Here is an 18,818-nt window from a genome sequence, read left to right as displayed (position 1 = left end):
TATTTGTATACTGCATATAGAGGGCATGCGGCCCACATGTTGGACACCAGGGCCCTAAAGTAACCTATCCTACCCCATCCTATTTGTATACTCCGTATGAAGGGTATGTGGCCCGCATTATGGTCACCAGGGCCCTAAAGAAACCTATCCTGCTCCATCCCATTTGTATACCTACCTGTACCTGTACCTGTATACAGGAACCGATGGATGACAAATAAGTGCAGCCTATAGCAGCACATGCAGCATTGTGAACATCCATCCAGCACAGCCAGAGATTGGTGTAAGCCAGTGGGGCAAAGGGCCTTAATGAGAGTGAGAGTGAGTGGAGCTGCCAAATCAAAGCTCTGATGTCAGAAAGGGCAGGGCCGGTATGCAGGGCTCCGCCCATTTGTTCCTTGCATAGACAAAACAGCCGGCGTTTATATATTGGTGGGCGGGGAAGAAGGTAGCAGGTGGTTAGACCAACTACTGCATGTGCACCCATTGCTGTGTATAATCAACCTAAATTATACACCACTGCGGGCTCACATGCAGTAGTTGGTCCTGCCCCCTGCCACCTTCTTCTCCGCCCACCAATGTATACACGCCGGCTGTTTTGTCTATGCATGGGACAAAGGGGCGGAGCCCCGCATTTCGGCCCCGCCCAACCCCGACATCAAACTTTTGATTTGACATCACCACTGATACTCGCTCTAATTTTGGCCGCATGCCCGTGCCAGCTTGGGACTATTGGGAAGTATGCTGCTCCACAAGTGATATATAAGTCACGCCGGCCCTGCCTGCAGGTGTTGCAATATCAGTTTTACCATAGCGGGGCCAAATCTTTCCTGCACTTAAAGAGGAGCTCCATTCTGCTCTTCAACAATCACAGTCAAACTGTGAAGCCATTAGTTGCAAGGGAATCATCCATTACTACACCAATGCTTATTTGCGGAGTCTTAGTGAATGCTTTCTCATTTTCAGGAACACATCAAGATTCCCACCTATACATTGATGTTCTATCCGCAGATTCTACAGACTGGGCAAACTTTACTCAAGACTGGAAGCCAACAGGGCATCAGGCTCCTGGTATAGTCATCCTATGCCATTTTTCATGTTAAGATATTGAACATATTGAATGCAATTTATACTCTTAAATATAAACCACCTACCTCTATACCTTCTTCCCCAGTGTTGCACTCCATTTATTCTCCTTTACAGTGCTATATTCTCCTCCTATGTGGCTGCTTCTTTCTCCCTTAAATGAAGGATGGTACACTTTAAACAGATAAGTATACAAGCATACTTATCCTTTCTGCTTCTTCACAACCTACAGTAAAGTAGTGGTGGTCAACTGGAAAATTATAGAGGGCCTCAAGTGCAGCACCTCAACACCCAAAATTGGTCATGGCAGTGAAAATTAACCTCCCATCTCCCTCACTTGCAATGGGGGTCATTGCAAGTTAACATCTCCCATCCCCCTTGTATTGGTGACCATGGCAGTAAGTTAATCCCCTCCCCCCTCTGCATTGGACATCATGGCAGTGAAAGTCATCCCTCTTATATTGGTCGTCATGGCAGTAAGAGTGTTAGCCCCCCCCCCCCCATTTTCCCCCCATATTGCCGGTCAAGGCAATAATAGCTTACCCTCTTTCCTTTTGCATTGGTGAACATGGCAGTAAAAGTTAATCATCCACACTGGTGGTCATGGTAGTGAAAGTGATAGCCCCCCCCCTTCACATATGTTGGTCATGGCAGTGAAAGCATTAACCCCCCCTACAGTATTGCTGGTCATGGCAGTGATTGTGTTAACCCTTCTCCCTGTATTGGTGGCATGACCGTGAAAATGGTAATGCCTCTCTCTCTGTCTGTATTGGTGGCATGGTAGTGAAAGTATCCCCTGAACCATTGTTGATTATTAACCATCACATGCTCCTGCACTGCCCTCTCTCTCCCCAGTACATGTACTGTGGACAAAGATAGCTCCATCTACTGTACAGTCTCTCTCATTAAGTGCTGGGTGCTGGAACACGCTGCACTCTGCTTTCTAACTGTAGCCAATAGCCCATAGGCTGCATATGGAGGGCATGTGGGCCACGTGTTAGGCACCAGGGCCCTAAAGTAATCTATCCTCTCCCATCCTATTTGTATACCTCACATGGAGGGCATGTGGTCCACATGTTGGTCCCCAGGGCCCCTAAAGTAACCTGTCCTACCCCATCCTATTTGTATACTGCATATAGAGGGCATGCGGCCCACATGTTGGACACCAGGGCCCTAAAGTAACCTATCCTACCCCATCCCATTTGTATACTCCGTATGAAGGGTATGTGGCCCGCATTATGGTCACCAGGGCCCTAAAGAAACCTATACTACTCCATCCCATTTGTATACCTACCTGACCCTGTACCTGTATACAGGAACCGATGGATGACAAATAAGTGCAGCCTATAGCAGCACATGCAGCATTGTGAACATCCATCCAGCACAGCCAGAGATTGGTGTAAGCCAGTGGGGCAAAGGGCGGCAATGAGAGTGAGTGGAGCTGTCAAATCGAAGCTCTGATGTCAGAAAGGGCAGGGCCGGTATGCAGGGCTCCGCCCATTTGTTCCTTGCATAGACAAAACAGCCGGCGTTTATATATTGGTGGGCGGTGAAGAAGGTAGCAGGAGGTTGGACCAACTACTGCATGTGCACCCATTGCTGTGTATAATCAACCTAAATTATACACCACTGCGGGTGCACATGCAGTAGTTGGCCCTGCCCCCTGCCACCTTCTTCTCCGCCCACCAATGTATACACGTCAGCTGTTTTGTCTATGCATGGGACAAAGGGGCGGAGCCCCGCATATCGGCCCCGCCCAACCCCGACATCAGACCTTCGATTTGACATCACCACTCACACTTGCTCTAAATGTGGCCACACGCCCCTGCCAGCTTGGGACTGTTGGGAAGTATGCTGCTCCACAAGTGATATATAAGTCACGCCGGCCCTGCCTGCAGGTGTTGCAATATCAGTTTTACCATAGCGGGGCCAAATCTTTCCTGCATTTAAAGAGGAGCTCCATTCTGCTCTTCAACAATCACAGTCAAACTGTGAAGCCATTAGTTGCAAGGGAATCATCCATTACTACACCAATGCTTATTTGCGGAGTCTTAGTGAATGCTTTCTCATTTTCAGGAACACATCAAGATTCCCACCTATACATTGATGTTCCATCCGCTGATTCTACAGACCGGGCAAACTTTACTGAAGACTGGAAGCCAACAGGGCATCAGGCTTCTGGTATAGTCATCCTATGCCATTTTTTATGTTAAGATATTGAACATATTGAATGCAATTTATACTCTTAAATATAAACCACCTACCTCTATACCTTCTTCCCCACTGTTGCACTCCATTTATTCTCATTTACAGTGCTATATTCTCCTCCTATGTGGCTGCTTCTTTCTCCCTTAAATGAAGGATGGTACACTTTAAACAGATAAGAATACAAGCATACTTATCCTTTCTGCTTCTTCACAACCTACAGTAAAGCAGTGGTGGTCAACTGGAAAATTATAGAGGGCCTCAAGTGCAGCATTTCAACACCCAAAATTGGTCATGGCAGTGAAACTTAACCTCCCATCTCCCTCTCTTGCAATGGGGGTCATTGCAAGTTAACCTCTCCCATCCCCCCTGTATTGGTGACCATGGCAGTAAGTTTATCCCCTCCCCCCTCTGCATTGGACGTCATGGCAGTGAAAGTCATCCCTCTTATATTGTTTGTCATGTCAGTAAAAGTGTTAACCCCCCCCCCCCATTTTCCCCCCCATATTGCCGGTCATGGCAATAATAGCTTACCCTCTTTCCTTTTGCATTGGTAAACATGACAGTAAAAGTTAATCATCCACACTGGTGGTCATGGTAGTGAAAGTGATAGCCCCCCTTCACGTATGGTGGTCATGGCAGTGAAAGCATTAACCCCCCTACAGTATTGCTGGTCATGGCAGTGATTGTGTTAACCCTTCTCCCTGTATTGGTGGCATGGCCGTGAAAATGGTAACCCTTCTCTCTCTCTGTATTGGTGGCATGGTAGTGAAAGTATCCCCTGACCCATTGTTGATTACTAACCATCACATGCTCCTGCACTGCCCTCTCTCTGCCCAGCACATGTACTGTGGACAAAGATAACTCCATCCACTGTACAGTCTCTCTCATTAAGTGCTGGAACACCGCTGCACTCTGCTTTCTAACTGTAGCCAATAGCCCATAGGCTGCATATGGAGGGCATGTGGGCCACGTGTTAGGCACCAGGGCCCTAAAGTAATCTATCCTCCCCCATCCTATTTGTATACCTCATATGGAGGGCATGTGGTCCACATGTTGGGCCCCAGGCCCTAAAGTATTCTATCCTAACCCATCCTATTTATATACTGCATATAGAGGGCATGCGGCCCACATGTTGGACTCCAGGGCCCTAAAGTAACCTATCCTACCCCATCCTATTTATATACTGCATATGGAGGGCATGTGGCCCATATGCTGGGCACCAGGGCCCTAAAGTAACCTATCCTACCCCATCCCATTTGTATACTCCGTATGAAGGGTATGTGGCCCGCATTATGGTCACCAGGGCCCTAAAGAAACCTATCCTACTCCATCCCATTTGTATACCTACCTGTATCCTACAGTTTGCCTACCTCAATCTTCATATTCTGAGGCTGAAATATTTCTGCAGTTCAACCTAATAGACATTTATGGGGCTGTCTCCCAACTCCCAAGGAAGTCTGTGGAGATCAGCAGCATAGTTGTGGCCAGTGGAAAGATTATGGTCACAGACTGTGAACCTTGCCAAGACTGTGGGATAAATGCAGCTAAGTATATACTGTATCTGCTGCATGATAGGATGGTTATTGTGGGGGGCTGATGGAAGAGAAAACTAGTAGACTTTATGTTTAGGTGTACTTATTCTTTAGGTATTTATTTTATTAAGATCTGCATAAATAAATGAATATCATTGGTACACCCTATGAGTGATTCTTATCATATCTTTTTCTTTTCAGTTATACCTCTGGTTTCTAAAGCCTCTGACAAGCCGGTTTATAGCGATTTCTATCTGGAAGTGCTACCGGCACCTCCTGTGGATCTGGAGATGCAGAAGATGCCACCTCGAACTCCAAACCGTTCATTGACTCCTTCGCCTGGTACAGTCAGACCTCCCATTGCTCAGTGGAATATATTCAGTTGTCTAACACATAGTATAGACAGGGTTATACTATATGTCTTCTGCCAATAGGCTACTGTGCCTTTAAATTCATCTGTGTGAAAAATGTTTAAAAACTGCACAATATGTTCATTTGAATACAGGAGACACCCTATATCCCTGAAAATGCATGAAGAACATACTCAAAATGTGTAAAAAATCCATGTCTGCTGGTTGTATATCTGGTATACACATGTTTATTTTATTACATTATTATTAAAGGACAGTTTTACTTTTAATTTTCACAATGCGCAAATGTTAATCGGCCCTTTATGTATTTTTTAAATGCAGGCAGTGTAAGTACCCCATTATTACCAGGAATTAGCCTTTTTCAGTCCCTGTTCTGCAGAGGAAGTAGCAGCAGCAGGAGCCAATCAGTTAATTTGCTGACATGGAGTATGCTGATAGGAGGAGAAAGGAGAGAGACAGACAGAGGAGCTCATCACTGAACTGCTCCTGCTTTTTCTGCCCAATTGCAGGCAGAGGTGGATCCAGGACAGTCTGGACTCAGAGGAAGCAGGGTGAATGAGGCTGGCTATCAGGCTGAGGGCATCTTGTGGTGGAAAAGAGAACCATGGTGAAGAGTTCCAGATTAAATGTATTTTTATGTTTTTTTTTAAGAAGTTTTTTTAAGTTTTCGCATATCAGACAACAGAGCCTTACAAGATACAGAGAGCATGTTAACAAGGGTGCACAATGTAGGAATCATGGTGAAAAGGGCAGTATATAAACAGAAAAAACTCAAAACATAGGTATCACATCTGAATAAACGACTCTGCAGAGTCCGGGGGAGCATTGCCGGAGTGCAAAGGGGAGGGGTTGAGCCGACATGGGCCGGTCTATTATTTTGGGGATGGAGTATGATTCAGGCAGTGGCTTCCCCCGTCAACACCCCACGTGGGATCTTACTGTGTCAATTCGAGGGGGAACCCTCCAGATCTGCTTTTCCATTGCTTCGTACCCCCTCTCTTTTCGCTTCCCTTGTATGTATTTTTATGTTATCTTTTAATGGTCTATTCTTTTTTAGCTTGTTATTTTTGGAGTTCTGCTTTAAATAATATGTAAACATGATTTTATTACAGTTGTTTTACCTTTTAATTGTTACTAATTGTTATTTCTTGTAGTCCCTCCCCCAGAACAAAGGTTGCCAGCTAACTGCAATATACTACATCTGAGTATTGGCAAGTTGGTAGAGGATCCAGGTAAGTGGACACAAGAGTAATACTGGCGGCACACACAGCATTTTTAACATCTTTCAGCCAGCTTTTGATGATAAAAATAACCAAATGGATAGACACAGTAATTGGCATTTCTAGGGCATGGCAGCCAGGACTCCTTGGGACCACACCAAGGGAGACAATGGAGGTGTTTGCCCCTTTTATTAAGCTTTGCCTTATTCAGACCTCACAGTGACAGATATCACATCAAATAACTGCTGTCACATGTAAACAAAGTGCCCAGCAGAAGAAATGAGCAGTTACAGGTGACATCAGCTGAGTGGTCTGTCACTGCAATTACTGCAGGTCTGTGTTGATGGGAGGTCTGAATGTGGCACAGGTTAACAAAAAAGCACTTTTCACCGCTGGGACATGGGGACCGATCGTCTAAGCCAGTGTTTCTCAACCTTTTTCCAGTCAGGGTGCCCTTGAAAAGGTTTTTCAGTCTTGAGGCACCCCTGTCCAAGGCTTGGTTCACGTTACTGTATGTTGCGGAACACACGCAAAATCGCATTCGTTCCTGACACAAAGACAAATGCTCTGATGTTTAGGAGTGCCCTTAATTCTTAATGGTAGACCACCCATTGGCAAATGTGGGGTGCTTTTGGTGCGACGCAATTTTCAAAAAATGGTCAGGGGCATCTTTTCCTGCATTTCTGCGGGTAGGGTCAGGATTAAAAGTAACATATATATATATATATATATATAAAAACATACAGACACATGCAAACACACATACAGACACATGTATATATGCACAAATACAGACATGTACACACATACAAACACATGTATACACATGTACAAACAAACACACACATACAGACATGTACACACATACAAACACATGTATACACATGTAAAAACAAACACACACATACAGACATGTACACACACACACACACACACATACAGGGATATATAATAAAGAGTGCAGAGGTCAGTAATATGTAATGCATAGTGCAGGGGTCAGTACTATGTAACCCACATTTTGGAGGTCAGGAGTATGTAACACAGAGTTCAGGGGTCAGTATTAAGTACCACAGAGTTTAGATGAGAATAGTATGTAACGCAGGGGGTCAGTGGTATGTAATGTACAGTGCAGTCAGGAGTAACTGACACACACCAGGTCCTCTGAACCCTCTTGTATTGAATTGTGTTGTAACTGCCCCTCTTTATTTTGTAAAGTGCTGTGCAAACTGTTGGTGATATGTATCCTGTATAAAATAATAACAGATTCATTCTTCTTGAGCACACTTTATATACTAGCAATGTTTTATGGTTGTAGCCCAACACTGATCTTTCTTCTGTCACATTCTTTTTATTTTGTTATTTTAGGCATTGAAAACATTGGATTTCCCTCATTGTGCAGCAGGTGCTCTGCTGCATTCTCTGAGCTCAGTCATGTAGAAGACAGCAAGGTAACACCACAGCTCCATTTTTTACAGAAAAGTTTCATTTCAAATACTTTTTTTTTAAAAAAAAAACAAAAAAAGTGTAATATATTGCAGTTTACTAGTCGTTAAATGTGGTGACTGCATTTGTCTGCTTTTTTCAGGATTTTTTTCTTTATTTCTCTTTTGTAATCCTACCAGCAGAAGGCTTGTTATCCTGTGGTGACAATGCTAACTGACTGTACAGTTTTGTGGAGGAGCAGCATCACAATCCTGACCTGTTTGCATTTTATTTGGACTACAGACACACCTTCCATTATTATTATTATCATCATAACATAGGGAGGAGGTGTTCTGTAGTCATTAGGGGTGAACTGCATACAGCTAATAACACTGCAGAATGGACAGGTCAGAAGTTGATTTCTGGCAGTATTTATTGAACAAACATAATACAATATTTTCAATTGAATATTTAGAGGCTAAGTCTACCGTTGGAAAAAACAATAAATGCACATACGGTATATTTGCTAGAAAAAAATATCCATGTATTATTTGTCTGCATAGGAGCCAGCAAAGCATTGCACCCACCAACAGTGAATTGTTGGTGCAAAGTCAGGCTTCTGCACACTCTTCTTCCAGCTCCCTGACATTACCGAGGTATGAGTTTTTGGTTAGAGAACTGGTAGAAGTGTTAAGAAATGAACTACTAAGAACTATAAGTCCATCTGCTGCATTTGGGAGGTGGGGTCCATTTCCACCAAAATACACCCTAAATACAGATGCAGTATGTAACATGGTGCAAAATATGTAGTTAGCCTTTAACAGTAAAAAAAAAAAAAAAAAAAAAAAGTTAGAGTTTATATATAATATGGATTCTGTTTATTTAGAAAAAAAAAAAATGGCATAGCCATTCATCCAGTGAATCTTCGTGTACATTTGCTCAACCATGGCAAAAATTACTATTTTCTCTTCTGAACAAAGGCTCTTTTAACCTCCCTGGCGGTATGATTATGTCTGGAATTTTGTACCAAAAGCGGTACAATTTTTTGCATGGAAATTTGGTGTTATGTATTATAGGCCTAAAATTCTTAGTAATTACTGACGTAAACCTGACCAAACAAGACTCTAGTAGACATCCCAGATGTGATAAAGTTTGAAACACAAAATCATGAATTATAATCTAATAAATAATATAATTGTATTCAATAATGTAATAAATAATGAAATTTGTCAAACAAAGAAAATTCAATAAACATCCTGAGTGTGATAAATTTTGAAACATGGAACTGCACAAAGTCTGACATCACAATCAGGACAATGAAACCTGGTTTCTTTTCTGACTTTCTTTCCATTGCCATCTCTCTTTGAGCAGCAAACTACGCACATCCTGGTAGGTGCTGCCTTTTTTGCGGTTGGCGGGATATAGTCTGCAAAGTGACGACCGGTCTGGGTTGACAACGTCAATAGCGCGACGTCCAGGTCTTTTACAACTACTGATGGCGTATGGTGCTTGACAAAAATCTGCTCAGCCACCTTCCAGACAAACTCAGAATGAACAAGAGGCTTGTCACTCTTTGCTCTGTGCAGGATATATGCATTCCAAAGGCATTGTTCCAGAAGATGTCTGAATATTTTTTTATAATATTTTTTTTGCTGTTTGCGCATAGCCGGATAAAATATCATTGCCTGATTGGCTCTGTCGACACCTCCCATGGTTTTGTTATAGTCTATCATGACTTGCGGCTTCAGCACATCTTTCCCACTTTTTGTGTGGACCATGGCAGTGGAGGTATTGTGCACAGTGCTCATGAGACACACGTCCTTCTTGTCTCGCATCATTTTACCCTTCTGCCAGGCAACCATTTCTCCGGTTTTTAGGTTTTTTTTGGCAAACATAGATGGCATGTCTTGTCGGTTAGGCCCAACGGTACCATATGCGTCAGTTTTGTTTTGTAGCAAAACCTCATATAGTTCCGGGGACGTGTAGAAATTGTCCGTGGTCACACAATATCCCTGGTTCAGCAATGGCTCCAGAAGTGTAAGGACAGATGATGTGGCCATCCCATAGCCGCTGTACCTGGGGTTGAACTTCGTGCCTTTACCGGTGTAAAGGACCGAATTCCAGATGTACCCCGTGGATGACTCACAGAGCATATAGGATTTGATGCCAAACCGCGCTCTTTTGGATGCAATGTACTGTATCCAGCTTAGGCGTCCCTTGTAGGCCATCAAACTCTCATCCACGCTGAAGTCCCTTTCTGGCACGTAAGTCCGCTGGAATAATTTGCCATACCTCCCAGATTTTTTTTCGTTTGGGCGCAGGATGCGTGGCCTCATCAAACTCGTCATTGTTTGTGAAGTGGAAATACTTCATAATCAAGGAAAAGCGATATTCAGACATCACGGTGCCAAAAAACGGAGTGGCCAGTAACTTGTTGGTGGTCCAGTACTATTTCTGGAATGGTTTCCCCACCAACCCCTGAAGAATGATGAGTCCCAGAAACTGCCAGATGTCCTCTTTCGTCACCGGTTCCCACTTTCTGCTTCTGGAAAACCTGGCATGCAGCGTATCGGATTGCTGCTCTTGGTAGCGATTCGTCTCCGTGACAATTTTTTCAATTACCTCCTCAGTGAGGAATAATTGCAGGTATGCCAGAGGGTTGTCACGCTCGACATCTACCTTCATCCCAGGTGATGGTGCTACCTGGTCCGCATCGCAGTCAATAGCGCACCAAGTGCGCACATCGCTGAGGTCAGGTGCAGGATCATCGCCGTTGTCACTTGCCAGATCAGTGTCAGACGACAAATCACCCCACGACTCGCTATCGCTCAGTTCTGCGAGCACCTCCGTGTTGCTGCCGCTGCCACTGTCATTCAACTGGTCCAAAAGCACTTTAGTAAAGTGGCGCTTTTTTGACGCCATGTTATATTTTTTTTTTGGGCACAAATGAAAATATAATGTCAGGCAAGGCGCACTGTAATGTGTCTAATGTCAGATCTGAGGTAATCTGAGGTAATACAGTGTAATCCTCTCAGATTACATTGTATCACCTCTTTTATTTATCTTTACACTTTTGAAATTCCCACCCAGTTCCGCTCCCGTGCGCCGCCTCTGCTCGCAGGGAACGGAACCAGGAAGTCAGACGCCGGCGATTAGATCGAAGGACGTCGCTGGATCGCCGGGACAAGGTAAGTGGATTAACCGGGGAGCTAAGAGGGCTCCGCTGGCACTATGCAACCCCGAGCGTGATTCGGGGTTACCGCTCCTGACAGAAAAAATGAACCCCCGAGTCACGCTCGGGATCACTGCCAGGGAGGTTAATATGGGCAGTAGTAAAATATCACATTACAGCCATTAGATGGCGCTGATACGTTTTACGTTTTTGTAACAAAAGATAAAATGTAAACATTCTAGAGAACATTAGAGGAAATGAGCAAATAAATGTAACAAATTGTATGTATTTCCTGTGCACTACAGCTTCAGCTATTGGCCATAATGCAATATTTTACTACTGCCCATAACAAAAGAACAACTTCTGTACTGGAAGATTTTTCCCCTTAATGACCAGGCTGTTTTTTTGTGATTCGGCACTGCATTATTTTAATGGATAATTGCGCGGTCGTGCAATGCTGTACCCAAATAAAATTGATGTCATTTTTTCCCACAAATAGAGCTTTCTTTTGGTGGTATTTGTTCATCTCTGTGATTTTTATTTTTTGCGCTATAAACAAAAAAGAGCGACAATTCTTAAAAAAAAACAATATTTTTCACCACATTCACATTTTGCATCTGCTATATAACATTCCCCCCCCCCCCCAAAAAAAAACAATGAAAATCTAATTTTTTCATCATTTTAGGCCAATTTGTATTCTGCTACATATTTTTGGTAAAAAAAAATCCCAATAAGCGTATTTTGATTTGTTTGCACAAAAGTTATCGCGTCTACAAACTAGGGGAAAGATTTATGTCATTTTTATTTATTTATTTATTTTTTACTAGTAATGGCAGTGATTTTTAGCGGGACTGCGACATTGCAGGGGACAGAGCGGACCCCTAACTGACATTTTTTACACTTTTGGGGGACCAGTAACATTACTACAGTAATCAGTGCTAAAAATATATGCACTGCTACTGTAATAATGACACTGGCAGGAAGGGGTTACCCAGGGGCAATCAAAGGATTAAATGTGAGCCTAGGGGGTGTTTTCTTACTGTCAGGGGGCTGGGCTTGTGAAATAAACACAGAGACCTGTGGTCCTAAATAGGAGGAACACAGGAGCTCTGTATTGATTCCTGAGAGAACAACGGTCTGCTATGTTTACAACAGCTGACCGTTGTTCTCTCTTCACAGGGAGTGATCGCGGGTGCCCAGTGGCAATCACGGCCGCCGGCCCCATGCATCAGCTTCCCCGCTGGCTCCCGGGACAGGTATTGTACAGGTACGCCGATTCGCAGGAACCTGCCAACCTGTGGCCGTATAACTGCGGCGGCTGGTTGGCAAGTGGTTAATGAGAGAAAAAGTCTAAAGAAGATTTGTTTTTGCCCAGTTTGCGAAGATTTGAATGTACATGCAGATTTAGTGGATGAATGGCTCTGTGAATTCTTTTTATAAATTGACCCCTCAAAGCTTTATACTGCCCTCATATGGTAGCACTTGGTAATTCAACTTTACCTAGTAACTCAATTTCATATTCTAAGCTTCATTAAAGTATAGATAAAGGCAAAACCATTATTTTAGTTTTGGACGGACTGGAGAGGGATTAGAATGTCTGTCAGTTTTTATTTTTCCCCTTTATATGTCCCCATCTAGGAGATTCGCCCTTTTTTATTTGTCCTGTTTACCATTATCATTGAAAGTATAAGAAAATCCCAAATTTTGGGTTGTCCCCAGAAAAGTAATAGAGTGGAAATAGAGTGGGGACACTATCTGATGACCTGGGGGACCTTAAGGAACTCCCTTAATTTGCAAGGATTTCCTCTCACTTCATTTTTAGCTATTGGACAGGAAATGAAGGGAAATCTCCGTAATAGGATGCAGATGGCGAAAAAAAAATCTGACAGGGGTTATAACCCTTGCTTGCTCTATCCAAAATGGAAAACTTTAATATTTTACCATGTTGTATGATACCCTACTAGCTGTCAGCTTATTCACTTGGTCTAATGAAAAATGTTAAAACTTTTTTTTCATGCCTGGGTTGACTACAGATATATATTTAATGGCCAGGAACATGAATTTGTTCTATGCTTTTTTATTTAACACTGAACAGTTATGTTTTTTCCATGCTCACGAATATTACAGATAACAGTTTCATGTTAGCTGTAGTGGTAATCTCAGCTTTAATGCAATTCCCGGGACTTTGTTTTCTAGACATGGACCTGTGATTTCTGTAGTACAGAAAATGTCATCACTGAAAACACGAAGCTTGAGTGTTTAGGAGATAACCAGCTTTATATGCATGAGACGGCTGGTAATGTGTACACCACGGATGAGGACACCATGCTGGTTTTCTGCATTGACATATCGGGGAGTATGAGTGTGACCATAGAGGTAAGTAACACAGAGTCATGTCATTTAGTCGATCCATCTATCGGTGGAAACATTAAACAAGTAAAATTCATGCATAGTGTTAAAAATAGGACTTAATATGCAACTGCGCTTAAAATGGTGAAGGGAGAGAAATAACCCTATGCTGGGTCTTGACTGCTGTATGTTACCCCAGTGCATTGTCTTCCCAACTTCAGGTCCTAATGTGACATCGGAGGCTGGCTATGAGCTAAGCTTTCCAAGCATGCAGTATGATTTACGCCAGCATGGTTCCATTAACAGCGCTCTTTGTGGTCCGAAATTTCCTCTCCCCAGTGCATTGCCTCTCCTCTCGACACATACCACTGTTCCCAGGAGGTACACAGCCACTTACCTGATGTTTCAGCCCTGTTTAAAATATTTTTTATTAGGAGTAGCCATTAAAAGGCTTAGGGCACACCTTGTATTATTACTGTGCCAAGAAATGAGTGGAGACACAAATCAAAATTCCCCTGCCATGGAAACCTTTACCAGATTGTACAAATACGATGATGACTAATGAGCAGTCTGGATCAGATTTCATGCTCTGCTTACTAGGGTCCTTTTGTTGGTTTGGGAAGGAAAAGTTTATTTTACCCCACAAGAAGGTGAAACCATGGGTCCAACTTTATGTATGCTTTATAATTAGTTGAAATCAAATATTTGGACTCCATGCACCCTGGGCTTAGAAAAACTTATTTTTCCTTGGCAGAAAAAAATGATCATATAAAAAAATTTTTGTACATAGGTTAGGAAAGTTTTGCGTTCTTTTTGCCAGAAAGCTACAACCAGAAACGCAAACCAGAAGGTTTTTTTTCCTGCCTCTAAAAGTTGAGCTCAAAATATGCCTGTAATCATCCTAATGTGGATGGACAAATAGGATACATTGAGCTGCTTCTATGGGCAGAACACACAACTCCTGTAGAAACTGCGATTTTTAAGCCAGTGTGCATGAAGCCTTAAAGTATACAGTAATTAACCACTTGCCGACCAGCCACCGCAGTTATACGGCAGCAGGTCGGCAGGTTCCTGCGAATCGCCGTACCTGTACAGCAGTTCGCTGGGCGATTCCTGGGGGCACGCGCACCCACTCACCAGCAGGGAAGCCGATCCATGGGGCCGGCGGCAGCAATTGCCACCGGCACCCGTGATCACTCCCCGTGAAGACAGAACAGCAGTCTGCTGTTGTAAACACAACAGACTGTTGTTCTCTGAGCTATCAACACAGAGCTCCTGTGTTCCTCCTATTTAGGAACACAGTTCTCTGTGTTGATTTCACAAGCCCATCCCCCCACAGTTGGAAAACACCCCCTAGGCTCAAATTGAACCCTCTGATTGCCCCTGGGTTAACCCCTTCCCTGCCAGTGTCATTTTTACAGGAACAGTGCATATTTTTTAGCACTGATTACTGTAGTAATGTCACTGGTCCCCCAAAAGTGTCAAAAATGTCAGGGGTCCGATCTGTCCACCGCAATATCGCAGGCCCGCTAAAAATCGCTGATCGGCGCTGTAACGGAACAGGGCACCCCTGACTGGGTACCTCAATTGACAGATGCTCCTGGTGCTTCCCGAGGGCTCCAAGCACTCCACACCAGATACCATAACCACTTCAGACTCCACGAACCGCCGCAGCTTGGTTAGGGTCTTGGCATCTCCTACCTACCCTGGACCAATGACAAGGCTCCAGGTTCCCGTGGGTGAACCTCTCTTTCCCCAGAGAGTGCAGCAGAACAAGCTCTTACACAAGATCTTACAAGAGCTTAGGGATTATCCAAGGGAGTATGGAGGACATAGCAATCCCTTGTAGCCGATTCCCCCAATCAGAGGCAGGACTCTAGATTGAGGGTGAAGTAACCCTAGAACAACTTTATTGAACAGACTTATATACAGTTTTCACCCACAAGGTTACCACCCAAGTGGACCTTGTTGAAGACTGGACGTAACATTCACCATCCAATAGAAACAGAGCTTTACACTCTCATACAGTGTACACAAAAATATACAATGTGGGACAATCCTCCCTCCCCCTTAGCATCCAATCCACATACCTATATACATCCCGTAATAAGTTTCTCTTAAGGCAAACAGACAGAACAATGGGAGGTCATTAACACTTAACAATGAGACAGGGCATTTAAACATTCCCTCCCAATACACAACAAAAGGAAAACCTGTCTGACATTGAAAGATATGTAATATACACAGCATTTAGGAAGAACAGATTTCATGGCAAATGGGAATAAATCTTTATATTCCTATATGGAAATATTGCTAGCAAATATGACCGTCCCATCTGAAGCAATTCAAACCATTAATTATCTGTTTTTAACTTCCAGTGACAGTGAATACTGTCACAGGCGCCAGTACTAGTAAAAAAAAAAAATATATATAAAAATGACATAAATCTTTCCCCTAGTTTTTAGACGCGATAACTTTTGCACAAACCAATCAAAATAAACTTATTGGGATTTTTTTTTACCAAAAATATGTAGCAGAATACAAATTGGCCTAAAATTATGAAAAAATTTGATTTTTAATTTTTTTTTTATTGGGAATGTTATATAGCAAAAAGTGAAAAATGTTTTTTTTCAGAATTTTTTTGTTTAAAATAAAAATCACACAGGTGATCAAATACCACCAAAAAAAAAGCTCTATTTGTGGGGAAAAAAGGGCATCAATTTTATTTGGGTACAGTGTCGCACAACCGCGCAATTGTCCATTAAAATGCTGAATCGCAAAAAATGGCCTGGTACAAAAGTGGTTAAAAGCTATTTTTTTAAGTTTTGGATAGTGGAGAGGAAATATAACACCTGTCAGGTTTTTATTACTGACTGTGTCTCCATTAGGTAGATTCCCACTCTCTATTTGTCCTGTTTACTGTTATCACTAAGGCTCCATGTACACGGGACGTTGTAAATGGCCGTTTAGGAGCAGTTGGGCGTTTTTTTTCAGAAGCCCCTGAACCCATCTACATGTTATCTTATCTGTCCATGTACACAGGGTCGTTTACAGTCATTTGCAGGCAGTTGAGTTCAGGGACGCTTTTTGGAACGCAATTATTTGTGTTCGAACGCGCATTTCCCGGCGTTTCAAAAGCAGAAACGCGGCCGAACGTGACCAAACGTGACCGAATGTGATGAACGTACGCTCAGCCACGTTATAAGTTTTTTTCTTCCATTCAAAATCAATGGTTCCCTATTGATTTGAATGGAAGGCGCACTGCAAGTCGGATGAGGATGATCGGACTTGCGCTGTGAGAATCTTGAGGGGGAACTCCACGCCAAAATAGAAATAAAAAACGGCGTGGGGTCCCCCCAGTTTCTAAACCAGGCCCTTCAGGTCCGGTATGGAATTTGCGGCTAGCCCCATGCCGAAAAAATGGCGTGGGTCCCCCCCAAAATCCATACCAGACCCTTATCCGAGCATGCAGCCCGGTAGATCAGGAAGGGGGAGGGGACGAGCGAGCGGCCTCACCCCTCCCTGGACCATACCAGGCCACATGCCCTCAACATGGGGGGTGTTGATGCCCCCCCACCCCAAAGCACCTTGCCCCCATGTTGATGAGGACAAGGGCCTCATCCCCACAACCCTGGCCGGTGGTTGTGGGGGTCTGCGGGCAGGGGGCTTCTCAGTATCTGAAAGCCCCCTTTAACAAGGAGGCCCCCCAGATCCCGGACCCCCTCCCTATGTGAATGGGTATGGGTTATACTGTACCCCTACCCATTCACCCCATAAAAGGCAGTGTATGTAAATAACGACAGAAGACGTTTTGGAAAGTTTATTAAAAATCTTCATCCGGTCTTCTCCCCCTCCGCTCTTCTGCTGTCTGCTCTTCTGCTCTTTTGCCCTCGGCTCTTCTTCTTCCTCCGGTCCTCCTCCAACGATGTCTCTGGTGATTATGCCGGTCTCCGGTGTCTGCAGCTTGTTATATAGCCATTGTGGGCGTGGCCCCCGGTGACCTCATCGGGAGGCCCCCCCCCCTCATGTCACAGATGGCGTCACAGATGACGTCATCTGTGAAATGAGGGGGCGGGCCTCCCGTTGAAAACTAACATTAACAGAAGGTGGTCAGCAAGGACAGCCTTGGTTTTTATCTGCGTGCCGGTTTCTATTAATAGGTTAAGAATAAGAGTACAGTTGAACCTATTTGAGACTAATTATTCTTCTACTGTAGGTGCCGCAAGATCAGACCAATAACGGCAGCGACGATAATATCTACCAATCAAGAATAGAGGTACAAATAAACAAAACTGATCTCATATATTCAAAAGTCCTGCCAATTGTCCATGTTACTCTCTCTCATACTGTACTGAGAAATACAAAGATTATGATTGGTTTGCAAGAACGTCACAGACAATTTAAACTTCAGATATTTTTACAACAGAGGGCACAATATCTGTTTTTTTTTAAAATAAATTGCAGTGTTAGTGTGCCCCTGAGATAGATTTTTTTTTTCTGATATTAAGGGATATAATTTTTATTCTTAACTTTCATCATTTAGCACACTATTAGGAATATACTTTTGTTTATATCCTTTTTTTTTTTTATTATTTTTTTGCTGCATTTAGTTTTTGTATCAAATGTGACAACAGAAGAATTACAGATAACACAAAGGTAATCAAAAATAATAGGAGTAGAAATTATGGGGAATGGTAGGCAGGCATTGGAGTTGATTTTCTAAAGGCAAATAGACTATGCACCTTGCAAAGTGCATTTGTACTCTGCAAGCGCAGTTGCCCCAGAGCTTAGTAAATGAGCAAAAGCTATGATGATTTCCATTAACCAATCATGTGCAAGCAAAAATGTGTTATTTTTTTTTTTAATTCCTTGTCTTATGTCATTTACTAAGCTCTGAAGCAACTGCGCAGTCTTTTTGCCATTAGTAAATCAACCCCCAATGTGTGCTATATGAAGTTAAAGTAACCTGTATGGACAGATTTAAATTAGTATTGCTAATATGGTGAAGAGAGCATTGTGCTTTGTATGGGTTATAGTTTGAATATTTCTAGTCAGTGATGGGCATGCAATTTGTGCAGACTGTGCAGCTACACAAGACTCCTATAGAATGTAGGCACCTATAAATGCTAGATATAGGTCAAACGAGTCCTAAGGACCCCCTTTTATGCTAGCCATTCACCAGTTGAAAAATCGTTTGAACGTATTTTTGAAAGATTAACAAACGGTCATGAGAGCAAACCATATCGCCATAATGTAATGACTGAATTTCGAACTATAAATCATTGAGGCTCCAGTCACCCCTAGGCGTCCCGGATCAAGGGCGAAATCAGTGCAATTCTGACCGCGATTCTGAATCGCTGCAAATCGCGGAATGCTCTTGCGATCCCGTCACTTTCAATGACACCACAATTTTGCCACAATTGTCGACTGATGAATTGCTGTAGATTCGCGCAAACAAAAT

General features: G+C 43.2%; 1 protein-coding gene across 1 annotated transcript in view; it reads left to right on the top strand.

Moving 5' to 3' along the window:
• Positions 1-18,818, top strand: part of LOC309568896 (circularly permutated Ras protein 1-like) — a gene marked incomplete at its 3' end in the record, with an annotated part of 177,565 nt that overhangs the window by 118,460 nt on the left and 40,287 nt on the right. The window contains exons 10-14 of the mRNA XM_082274675.1: positions 5,025-5,165; positions 6,349-6,426; positions 7,780-7,862; positions 13,205-13,384; positions 17,574-17,633. Of these exons, the coding sequence (XP_082130801.1) occupies positions 5,025-5,165; positions 6,349-6,426; positions 7,780-7,862; positions 13,205-13,384; positions 17,574-17,633 (542 nt within the window). The remainder of the gene's footprint in view (positions 1-5,024; positions 5,166-6,348; positions 6,427-7,779; positions 7,863-13,204; positions 13,385-17,573; positions 17,634-18,818) is intronic.

The sequence above is a fragment of the Pelophylax lessonae genome, assembly GCF_965119305.1.
Source record: "Pelophylax lessonae genome assembly, chromosome: 12".
NCBI classification, from domain to species: Eukaryota; Metazoa; Chordata; class Amphibia; order Anura; family Ranidae; genus Pelophylax; species Pelophylax lessonae.
Note: the sequence above shows the minus strand (reverse complement) of the source record. Positions and strands in the feature narration are given on the sequence as shown.